The 12592-nt window shown below is 46.1% G+C and overlaps 1 protein-coding gene across 1 annotated transcript in view; it reads right to left on the reverse strand.

The window, feature by feature from the left end:
- Nucleotides 1–4716: 4716 nt before the first annotated feature.
- The window catches only part of KDM4B (lysine demethylase 4B), a 147036-nt gene continuing 139160 nt past the window's right edge, over nt 4717–12592 (reverse strand). Inside the window, exons 17-21 of the mRNA XM_033136950.1 lie at nt 9308–9493; nt 9035–9199; nt 7078–7197; nt 6035–6127; nt 4717–5447 (exon numbers count right to left, since the gene is read on the reverse strand). Of these exons, the coding sequence (XP_032992841.1) occupies nt 5259–5447; nt 6035–6127; nt 7078–7197; nt 9035–9199; nt 9308–9493 (753 nt within the window). The 3' untranslated portion in view covers nt 4717–5258. The remainder of the gene's footprint in view (nt 5448–6034; nt 6128–7077; nt 7198–9034; nt 9200–9307; nt 9494–12592) is intronic.

The raw sequence follows: 12592 nt of genomic DNA on the forward strand, positions 1-12592 counted from the left end.
GTTAAGGGTGGTGGGGAGAACTGGCAAATCCACCTAGCCACTTGCTGTCTGTATTTAGGGCTAGTTGTTGTACTGTGTATTAAGATGATGTACATTATCACTATGAGGATTTGCGCACCTGCTTTAAATATAGGTTTTTCTCACCTGAGAAAAGGGTGGGGGGGACATGTCCTCTTGCCCTCTGCTGACCACAACACAGTATCACGAGAAAGTCAGACTGGTCATGGCTTGGCACAGCTCCCAGAGAAACGAGTGACACAAAACCTGACAATATCACAGGAGCCCAGGGTAAAGGTAAAAGGTAAAGGACCCCTGGACAGTTCAGTCCAGTCAAAGGCGATTATGGGGTTGCGGCGCTCAGCTCGCTTTCAGGCCGAGGGAGCTGGCGTTTGTCCACAGACAGCTTTCCGGGTCATGTGGCTAGCAGGGGTAAACCGCTTCAGGCGCAACGGGACACAATGACGGAAACCAGAGCGCATGGAAACGCGGTTTACCTTCCCACCACAGTGGTACCTATTTATCTATTTGCTTTCGAACTGCTAGGTTGGCAGGAGCTGGGACAGAGCAACAGGAGTTCACCCCATCGCAGGGATTTGAACCGCTGACCTTCTGATCGGCAAGCCCAAGAGGCTCAGTGGTTTAGACTACAGTGCCACCCACGTCCCATGTAGGCCCTGGGTGCCTTATACAGAGTCGGGTCCATTTAAGCACAGTATTGCCTGTACTGACCAGCAGTGACTCTCCAGGGTTTTAGGCAGAAGACATTCCCAGTCCTAGCCAGAGATGCTCCTCAAGCCTTCTGAGCCCAGGGTTTAATTGAGTGTTTGTCATCCTCCTAGCAGGGTGAAGGTGATGGCAGTCAACATAGAGAATTTATGCAGGGCAAGCTTGGTTTGGTACACTGTGGAGTTGTTGGAACAGCCTTATATTGCACCCTCTGCCTTCTCTGAGAGCAGAGAATTTTGACAGGTGGCTGGATGGAGTCAGACTCCGCACCCTGAGGTCTGAAGAGATCCTCCCAAGTTTGGAAACTGGTAACCGCCCCCCCCCCCGGGAAAACAATGCTTTTAGGAGTCTCCCTGCAAAAAACTTCCAAGGTCCAGAGGACTCAGGGGTCATGCTTGGAGGAGACAAGAGACATCCAGCACAGCCACATTACCAAGGCCACGTCTGGGTTGTCCAGTCTCAAAAGGGACACCAGCAGCTGGAAAGAAGTGCAGAAAAGGGAAAGCAAACATTAGCAAGAAGGTTGAGACACTTTCCCAGTGGGAACGGGGTACTACACTGGACGCTTTTCGATTTAGAAGTGACTAAGGAGGAGTGCGGTGAGAATTATAATATTATGATGCACAGGTAAGGCAACGTGGAGGGGGCAGGCGCATTTCCCCCTCCTTCGCTGTGCTAGAATTCGGGGACCATCCAAGAAAAATGATAAGCAGAGTATTCAGGCCAGACAAATGGACTAATGACAGATGCCACTGTTGCAAGATGTGGAGATGGCCAACAGTTCAGATGGCTTCCAATGGGGCTTGGAGAAGAGGTGCATCAACTAGGTTTCGGCGGCTATTTGCATGACCCCTGAGTCCTCTGGACCTTGGAAGTTTTTTGCGGGGAGACTCCTGAAAGCACCACAGTTCAAGAAGGATACTGACAAGCTGGAACGTGTCCAGAGGAGGGCAACCAAAATGGTCCAAGGCCTGGAAACGATGCCTTAGGAGGAACGGCTTAGGGAGCTGGGTATGTTTAGCCTGGAGAAGAGAAGGTTAAGGGGTGATCTGATAGCCATGTTCAAATATATAAAAGGATGTCATATAGAGGAGGGTGAAAGGTTGTCTTCTGCTGCTCCAGAGAAGCGGACACGGGGCAATGGATTCAAACTACAAGAAAGAAGATTCCACCTAAACATTAGGAAGAACTTCCTGACAGTAAGAGCTGTTCGACAGTGGAATTTGCTGCCAAGGAGTGTGGTGGTGTCTCCTTCTTTGGAGGTCTTTAAGCGGAGGCTTGAAAGCCATCTGTCAGGAATGCTTTGATGGTGTTTCCTGCTTGGCAGGGGGTTGGACTGGATGGCCCTTGTGGTCTCTTCCAACTCTATGATTCTATGATTCTAACTTCAGTTTCAGAAGCCACAATGCCTCTGCTGGGAAATGGCTCTCCTCCACTCTGGCCTTGGACTAGAAGATAGCTGGGTTCGGATCAACAAAACACAACATTTTGGAGAGAAATCTTCAGGGAGGGGACAACTCTGGGCCTTCCCACCCCCAAAGAAATCCCTGGGTTTCCCCATCGTTAATTATAGAGGGGGGAGAGGGGGAACTAAAACGAAATCAGATTGTTTTAAGAGTAAGCAAACCCCGATAGCTAGCTAGAGATGTATCACACACAGACCACTTGCAAATATAAATTCAGTGGAGGGGGAGGGTTGGCAAGGAAGTGAGGGGGGATTTGATAGTGATTCCTCCTACGGAGGCCCTTTGCCCAAAGAGATCACAAAAACATTCCAAAACTGGTAAGTGTATTAGAAAAAGAAGAAGTGGGGTGGATGGGGGATAAAACAGAAACAACAATCAGCAAAAAGGAAAGATGTTGTACAAAAGCCAGCTTCACGGCATAAGCAGAAACAAAGGGGTCACCATCTGAATATTTTTTTTGGGGGGAGGGGGCAGGGGAGAACAACATTTTTGTTTCCTTTTTTGTACAATTTAAATATACACAATAAATACAGCAATGGTGATATTTCAGTCAGCATTTATCCATACAGTGGACCCCCACCATGCCCCCTTCTCTTGCAACCAACCCGTCCTGAACAAACGCACTACTCCCCCTCCCAGGGATTATCAAGAAAATAAAGCGGCAGATCCATTCTCTCTCTCTCTCTCTCTCTCTCTCTCTCTCTCTCTCTCTCTCTCTCACACACACACCCACCCACACACCCACACACACCCACACCCACACCCCAACACTGACTTGAACTATGGCAACCTAGTAACCAACACAAACTGTTCGTTTTCTTAAAAAATGTCCTTTATACAAGCAGTACTACCCTTTATGCCATTTTCGTCTTCCAAGGAGGGAACCGCTGCACACATGGGTGGGTTTGAAATAAGTGTGTGTGTGTGTGTGTGTGTATTGCTTTGCGGTGAGACAGGGGAACACAACACATAGGAAAGTTTCAGCTGCATTCTGATTCTCCACGGCAAGAGGAGTTTAGAAACTGCTTGCTAAGATCCTATTTGTCAGGTAAGTTTTTGGTTTGCTTTCTTCCCCTGGGGGGCAGAGGGTGTGGGGTGGAGGGGGGAAAGGAAACGATGTTTGTGAGATGAGCTCACCTTTACCTGTCTTTCTCTTCCCCTTCGCTAACCCGGCAAACAATCTTATTGGCACCCGTTAGTGAGGAAGGGTCCATTAAAAAGCAGGGCCCATTACGGAATGCATCCTGCTGAGAAGATTCCCCCCTCCCTATCGGGAAAAGCTCCTGGGGGAATCTTCCATTTAAATGCTTCGTTTTCTTCTTCGCTTAAGCCATGTGACATGGATGCACACCCAGGGGGTGGGAGGGGGCGAGGCCGGCCACTTAAAAGACACAGAATGCCATGTTTGCCAGCACTAACAGAACCTGCGTGGAAATTCTAACAAATGACAAAGCCAACGGAAAAAGGCAAGTCAGGGCTAGGGGTGACCCCTCTCCCCTCACCTCCCACATACGGATTGAACACCTGCAACGGCTAATATAGCTGGAAACCTTATCAGGGGCCCCCAACTTGCTTGTTGTTCTGGTTCCTCAAACCCCCAAGAAATTCAAAGCCTTTGTCTCAGGAAAGGGTGTTTCCGGAAGCGGAAAACGTCATGGGAACAAAAGCCCCTTTGAGTCTCCTCTTCCAGACCCACAATCAAGCAAGAGCTTCTCAGAAAACGGTGAAGCGAGGGCAAAACTATTTTTGGTACAGATCATACTCGGGACCATTTGAAGCATGTGGCAAACCCTGTATACAGAGTACAGGCTAACCTTTGCTCCTCCCCAACAAAAAAGGGTGGAAAAAAAGTTGCCGGAACTGAGCAAACGTGAGCTGTCACCCGTTCAAGCTGACCCGAGACATTCTGTCATGTCTCGCTCCTGCTAAACGACCCCTGCAGCTCGTAACTTCCATCTGCATGGGGGAATCAGGACCCCGCCCGCCCGCCCAATGCAGTAACAGTTCATTTGACTACCTCCTTCTATCACCTGCCAAAGAACAGCCAATTGACTTATGCCTCATAACCGAAAACCCCTTGCTTACACAATGATGCAACCTTCCCAAACGTCGGCAACACAAAATTCCCCAGTGGTGGCGATGCAACGGGCAACCTGTTGACTTTCATGAAAGGGTTAACACCGAATCCTGTCCAGTAGTAGTTCTGTTGTGATGCTCTCATTTATTATAAAACATTTCGGCTAAAGGAAAACTTCCTTTGTTCAACACAAACATTACCCCAACATATTTTCTCCCATTAAAAGAGGTGTTTCAATCAAACCTGCCCTCCCTCCAATAAAACCTGGCATCGACTCTTTTTCTTTCTTTTTAAAAGAAAATCAGAAGGGGGGGGGGTTCATTTGTTTTAAAGCCATGTTCGGGGGGGGTGTAGAAACACTTCACTTTTTCATTACATTGTTGTTGCTTGTATTGTTTTGTTTTTTTAAAAATGCAATTGCTTTTTTCTTCCTTTTTTTTAATAGAAAATGTGTGTGTGTATCACACACTCAAATTGCTAATTCCAAAAAGGCGGCTTCAGTAGTCAGGGAAATAGCACCTTTTTCAAGAAATACAGGAAAGAAGAAAAATATATATTGAGAGAGTAAGGGAGGGAAACAAAACAGATTTAAAAACCTGGAGTGAACACTTCTCCAAGTTTTTAACCACTGAAAACAAACAAACAAACAAAAGAATCAAAGGTTCAGTTGCACGAAGCTCCACTGACACATATTCTTCCAAAGTTTCTGTGCGGAAGCTTACCCCCCCCCCCCCAAAAGGTTTTGTCTACTCAAAAGTTCGTCAACAGGAAGAACAGAGGTAGGCCAGAGCAAGACAAGCTCCTCTGAAGTCCACACCAAGAACAGAATAAAATAATTAATTTGCAAGTTATTGCACAAAGGCTGGGTCTCCCACGCCACAGTTTTCTAGTTAAATTACTTTTTGCAGGGATGTGAAAAAGGGTGTTTTAAAAAGTTGCGTCTTTTTTTTCTTTAAGAATTTTTTTTTAAAATCACTGTTCCTCTGGGTTTAGAACATCGTGCTGCTCTGTGCTCCTGGCTGGAACGGTGTCTGCAGCAGGGTCTCCATGATGGCAAGGTAGTTGGGGCTGGGCCCAGGGTCTTCGGGGCTCTTGGTGTTGCCCACCCGAGGGCGCTTGGCTGCTTTCAAGTCGTCTCCCGAGACAGCATCTTCCTGAGGCGCCCCAGTGCTGAGCGACTAGAAGGGCAACAGGAGAAGGACAGGTGTGAGGGGAAGGAAGAAGGCAGAGGGGGACTGGAGCACCCTTTCAGACAACATTGCACAAAAGCCACTGCTCTGCTGGCAGGAGACCCTTAGACCAACGCTCTTGAATTAATCCTGAGGTGGACAATCGGTGAAAGCATCTCCTCGTGGACCCAAGCTTCACTTTATGAGATTTCTGAATGAATACAACACCATTTATTGATCACTCGGTTTCTCCATGGGGTGGATAGAGTCACAATTATGGTGGTGTAACAACAACAACATGAATGCCACATTCACACCACATAATACTGATGATATAATAATAATAATAATAATAATAATAATAATAATAATAATAATAATAATAATAGCAGCAACAACCAATTATTTTATATTTTGTTGGAAGCTGCCCAGAGTGCCAAAATGCCTCAGGCTGCCCCTAGCCAACAGGTAAACCTATTTAGCAAAGTCAGTGACTAGAAAGGGGACATGACCTCTCTGCACTGCAGCAAAAACTGTCCTGGGAAACAATTCAAAGCAGCAGCAGCTTTGTAAAAAGTAAGCCCTGAGATACCTACCAAGCGTGATTTTACTCTCTTGGGAAGCTCCTCTTCCAGGGTGTAGATATTGCCTCTCGTGACCATCAGCTGAGAGCCGTCTTCAAACTCTACCTACAGAGGGGAAGGAGAGTGGCCATCAAGCAACCTGACCTCCAGTTTACGTTTCGCAACCTCTGTGGGACTAGCCAACCATCCTTCCTTCTAAATCTAACTGTCAGGGAACTGTCCCCGATGCAGCGCAAGGTGGTGGAAGGGCTCTCCGGATGCTACAGAGAGCCCCAGTCCCACCTTGCCAGCAGCACCTCCTCTGGTAGCGAAAGGAGCGGCGAGACGTCCAGCGAGGAGGGGGAGAGTTCACAGGGGAAAGGGAGTAGAGGCTCTGGGGATGCAAGAGAGACCCAGCACTCCCCCAGTCCCGAGGGCGATACAGGGGGAACGCAATTTCCGTCGTCCCAAAGACATTGGGGTGTGTGTGAAACGAAAGGATGGAAGGCGGGGTTTTTGTATACCGAAACTCTTTTGTTGGTGTCAGAACCGAAAGGGGCCATTCCCGGATTCTGACACCGCTTGATACAGACATGAACTTTTTAGCTCTGCGCTGTACATAGTTTGCACAATAAAATCTTTAAAGGAAACAGCGGAGTCCTGGCAGCTTAACTCATGAGCAACTAACTGAGAACCTTACACTAACGAAGGCTATTTAGCCCCAGAAACCGGATGCTCGTTCTATTCACTGTTTGGTTTGTATGCGCTATTCCTCTTAAGCAAGGCGTCTCCAATTGGGAGACGATGACGCGACAAATCAAGATGGCTCCAATTTAAAGGGCATAACCCCTTCAGCTTTGCTTTCCCTGTTTAAATCCACCAGCTGGAGCAAAGGCAGGGCTGGCTTGCTAACATAAGAGTTCTCCCCAGAACATGGAGGAACAGCACACTCGTCGGGAAACATCACTCCAGGGAAGTCACCATTCCATCTTTGAATTCCAGAAGCAAGTCCAATTCCCTGCTAGTAGAAGTGTCTGGCCTGGAAGGCAAAGGCAAAGGGATTGCTGGGCTCTTACCTGAAAGATCTGGCTGATCTGGGCAGCAATGAACTTGGCTTGGTAAGTGATGCCGTCCGTCAGCTGCAGCTGAACCACCTCTCCCTCAGCGGGTGGCCCCAGCTTGAGGCAGTCTCTGCTCTGAGAGACAAGTCAGGGGAGAAAGTCAGAGGGACTGTGGGAGGGAGGGGAGCACGCAGAAATGGCCGGCACCTTAACACTTTCAATTAAGGAAGTCTGGGAAGGGGCTGTATCAGGCAATGTTTTACAGGATTTTTAAGGGCACGCCCCAAGCACAAATAGTAAGATAAGGCCATAAAAGGCTACCAGACATGATCTCTACGTGCTTCCTGCAGCATGAGAGGCAGCAAGCCCGTGACTACAAGGGGGGAGAGTTGATGCTTGTGCAGATCCTGCTTGCCGGCTTCTCAATGGCCTCTGACTAGCCACGTGTGAGAACAGGATGCAGCGCTAGATGGGTTTTTAGTCGGATCCAGCTTGTTTTCTTTAATAATTGTATACACAAAATATAGAATACAAGGGGGTGCCATCTCTGCTTGCCAACCCCGCATGCCTGCAAACTCCATTGCCAACCCTTCTCCCACACCTGGGCCAATCCCTCCTCTCTTGACACCTCGCTCCCTCCTCGCCTACCCCAAACATCTCCACCTGAAGCACCTCTCCAACGAAGCAATGTTTAACAGAAGGGAGGGTCTTCAGAAAGCCGTTTGCCAAACCACACTCTGAAATGCCTACTGCCCTACGTTAAACAGCTTGCTACCACTTTCCGCTGTTTGCTTGCCTGCCGTTCTGTCATCAAGCTGGAGGTGGCCACACAAACTGCAGCACGATTACGGCTTTACAATTTTAATATATAGCAAGACAGAATACACACACCTCTATCAATTTTAATCTCTCATATATCTAACATGCCCCCATTTATGAGAGCAGTGGAAAAAGCCCTATATAACCTGATGTACAGTTGTACCTTGGAAGTCAAATGGAATCCATTCTGGAAGTCTGTTCGACTTCCAAAATGTTTGGAAACCAAAGCGCGGCTTCTGATTAGCTGCAGGAAGCTCCTGCAGCCAAGCCGGAGGTTAGGCTTCCGAAAATCGTTTGAAACCCGCCACAGTCACTTCTGGGTTTCGATCGTCCAGGAGTCAATTTGTTCAGGAGTCAGGGCGTTCGAGATCCAAGGTATGACTGTACAGTGGTGCCCCACAAGACGAAAAAGTCTATGGGGCTGCCTCGCAAGACGAAAATTTTTCGTCTTTTTTTTTTTTGTCTAGCAAAAACGCGGCTTGCATTGCCGCTTCGCTAGACGAAAAACCCGCTAGACGAACATTTTCGCAGGAAAAATTATTTTCGTCTGGCGGGGCACCGCTGTATATAATAAAGAAATTGAACCATCTTTTATCACAAACTTCTTGATCTCGTAAATACACATATTCTGCAAGTTTTACCAGCGAACCTTGTGAAACTACTCTTCCTTGGATGGTACAACAGAAGCAATTATTTTTTTTCTCTGCCAGTCATAAATTCCATACTAGATCTAGGTCTTCAGCTCAAACTATCTTTTCTATTTTGTTTTTTAAAAATCTAACTCAAGAAGACAGAATTCTTATTTTAGTAATAATAGAAACAAGACTCACGGTCATGTAAGCAGAAAAGATAAAAAATAGTACACATCCTCTAGAACAGTGTTTTTCAACCTTTTTGGGGCAAAGGCACACTTGTTTCATGAAAAAAATCACGAGGCACACCACCATTAGAAAATGTTAAAAAATTTAACTCTGTGCCTATATTGACTATATATAAAGTAATTCTCTTGAATTTTTCAATTTTTTCCCACGGCACACCAGGCAACATCTCGCGGCACGCTAGTGTGCCGCGGAACAGTGGTTGAAAAACACTGCTCTAGAATGGCAAAGAGACCTATAGAAGATTTTTCCACCTGAAACCTATGCTAACTTACAATAATGTTCTCTGGATAAATGTTATCACTGTAGGAGCCATCCTCAAAATTGACTTCGTAGAAGGTTTGCGTTGTCACGCCAATCACTTTGCACCGGTAGTAGAGACCATTCCGGTTCTTTGTAATCACCGTCTGGGCCAGCGATACCTCCCTTGAAAATGGGATCTACAAACGGCAGATTAAAAACAACAACAACAACGAGATTAGGCTTTTTTTTAAGAGAGAAGAGAGAGAGGAGTGAAGGAAGAGAGATAAACCACTGAGGAGACCTACCATGTGGCTTGCCGCTTTGTGTTTGAAGCAGGTGATGGACACAGCATAAGGCCAATCATCTGGCTCGATTGGCACCCCTGCTGCGTGGGCGCAGGTGACATGGAAAGAGGTGGAACAGTGTTCATGAGAGCACTGGATGCAGGCGCCTGACACTTTCTTCATCCACCTCCGGCAGTACACACATTTCTGGGGAAGGAATAAAGGTTGCTGTTACTGCATGGCACAGAGCTACCCATCCCCACGGACATTTTTGGCAATTTTAACTTGACTTCTTATGCTTGCGCCTCCACGTCACGTGTTCGAATCTCTTGGAACAATTTGCTTTGCAGATGAAACTGCTGTTAGGGTGCGGGCTAGGCCACATTTCACATCAGCCATGGGGTAAACTTATGACAGGCCCCGCTCTTTCAGCCCTTCAAGTATTTTATAGCTGGGTTTACTGGAAGGGTGATGCTTGTCCCCTGCCTTCATCCATGAATTGCCAGCCCAGAGGCAGATACATGCACGTGGGGTTGGGCAAGACTTTGAACGCTTATTGCGTCAACAAGAATTTATTTGTTTAAATCCACATATCCGGGGGGATTGAATTCAGAACTCAACTTCAATTGTTTTATTTGAATGTTGTTTTATGTAAAATCCGTAGTATACTATCCAAATCTGTTCTATTTCAAGTCTGTCATTTTATGGGCTGTCTTTGCATTGTATTGCAGGAATTGACGTACCGTTGCTTTAAGTTTCTTTACATTGCCTGCAACAATTGTGATGTGAAACACCTGTGGTCAACTTTATATGTTCTATGCGTTTGTGTTGTAAAGCATCAGCACCTACATCATCCAGTGAGCACTGATCCACTAGTATGATCTTCACTAGTATGTATATTTCATTGATAATTATTAGTTATGTACCTCTTCATATATTTTGTTCTACTGTATTATCTTACATACAGGTTGCTCAGTTTTGTTGTCATTCATTGCTTGCAATTCCATTTCTAGACTTTATTCCGAAACAGTTGAACTATTCTGGATGCACTGTCCTTTTGAGACTTTGGAGAGACGTCTTCCTTTGAGAGACGGTTTGGCGTTCCTCGCTATTCACTGGCTGTTTGAACCTTTGTTCGACTCTGATACATATAACAACCTGCAGTTTACTTGTATATTTTGTGAGATGTGTTGTATGATATATACATTATTTTGAAGTGGCTTATTCAGATATTTTGAACGACATCATACCGATGACATATTTACTAACAGTTATTAGCCAGTGTGTTGCGTTTGCATTTTTGTAGTCTGAGCTGAGAGAGGCTGAAGATTCCCTCCAGGTGCCACTATAGGGCATATCAGCATTTGTTCTAATCAGGGAGGGATTTTGGTATTGGCAATTTAATAATGAGATTTCATTGGTATTGACTAGCTGACTTGATCGCACACTTCACAATAGGCCCCCCCAACCCTGGCATTTTGTGTTTCTTTTCAAGACTGAAGTATCAAAATGTGCACAAATGAAAAAGGTCAAAACTACATGCCAAACCAATACAGGAACATACACAAAAATATATCACCCACTAAAAATAGTACTTGTATAGCACGTCAGCCACTGCAGCAGATTTATTCCATGTGCTAATTGTTCCTCGAAAAACTCAAAAGTGCCACCCTATAGCTACATCAAAATAATTTACCCCCAAAATTTATTCGACTTGCCCAATTTCTTCTTGAACTATGACTTCTTTCCTCCCATTATTGGAAGAAACAATCCAACATTCCTTATATTGCCTCAATACCTTTCCCCTTTCATAATGCATCATGCCTGTCATTCTCAAACATCTGACCACTAGCTGTCACTCTGGCATTTGAGCAGACCTTGCACAGTGATAGAAAGGCACAGATTATTAAGACCAACTACATTTCAAGTTGCGGCAAAGGCTGGGCGGTGCGAAACCCAAAGGTCCAGCCCACCTCCTCCTTTCTGAAATGCAATTAGCGGTGCCACCTTTCAGTTGCTGGCAGAGACAACTGGAATGGCTTCCAATGAAGATCTGATTGAAGCTGAAATGAGCCAGCACTGGGAAGGGCCTCTCTTCCAGGAACTCTCTCCACATGCCTGCCCTGGAAGATGTGGGCTATGCAGGGAGTTCTGGGGTGCACTCAAGGGTGCAACGGCTGGGTCAGCACAGGCCAAGACTACATGCTAGAAGGTATCCAACACTTATCTCAAAAATGATTGCAAACAACTAAACGGCATTAGCAGGATTAATCTAAAAACAAGCACTTAAAAGGTTAATTTAAAAGAAAACTAGGGAGTAACCAAGTAACAACAACAACAATTTTCTTATTTATACCCCATCCATCTGGCTGGGTTTTCCCTAGCCACTCTGGGCGGCTCCCAACAGAATATTAAAAACACGATAAAACATCAAACATTAACAACTTCCCTAAACAGGGCTGCCTTCAGATGTCTTCTAAAAGTCAGATAGTTGTTTTATTTCCTTGACATCTGAAGGGAGGGTGTTCCACAGGGACGGTGCCACTACCGAGAAGGTGTTAAGTGGGAGATGCAGTTTCGGAAATGATTTTACATGAAACCACAAAAGGGGGGGGATCACATTGAGTATGTATTGATTTATATGCAATTACTGTTAAACACACACACACACACATGTGTGGGTGTGTATGATAGGGAAAATGTAAAGGTTCCCTGGATTGTTAAGTCCAGTTGGAAATAGACTATGGGGTACAGCACTCATCTCCAGTTTCAGGCTGAGGCAGCCGGAGTTTGTCCGCAGACAGCTTTCTGGGTTATGACTAAACCACTGGGACACTGCTGTGGAAGCCAGAGCGCACAGAAATTCTGCTTACCTTCCTGCCATTGTGGTACCTATTTATCTACTCGCAGTGTTATTTATGCTTTCGAGCTGCTAGGTCGGCCGGACCTGGGACAGAGCAACGGGAGCTCACCCCGTCGTGGAGATTCGAATTGCCCATTGTTACGATCGGCAACCCCAAGAGGCTCGGTGGTTTAGACCACAGCGCCACCTGCGTCTCACTGGGTAGGGAAATACGGATAACGGGGAACAAACTGTTAGCCAGGCCCAGACTCCTTCTTCTCTGAAAGACTAGGACAGCTCTTGGGAGTGCCACAACAATGTGTGTAAGAACTCTCAGTGGTTGCTCATGAGGAAGCAGGCTGACTCCGAACTTCTACAAACTAAGTTCTTTATTGTGCAGATATTTACAGTGGAATTACAGTAAAAGCGTCCAGCTCATCCCTCTGCAGAGTCCGGGAATGTCC

This window comes from Lacerta agilis, chromosome 18 (genome assembly GCF_009819535.1).
Source record: "Lacerta agilis isolate rLacAgi1 chromosome 18, rLacAgi1.pri, whole genome shotgun sequence".
NCBI lineage: Eukaryota > Metazoa > Chordata > Lepidosauria > Squamata > Lacertidae > Lacerta > Lacerta agilis.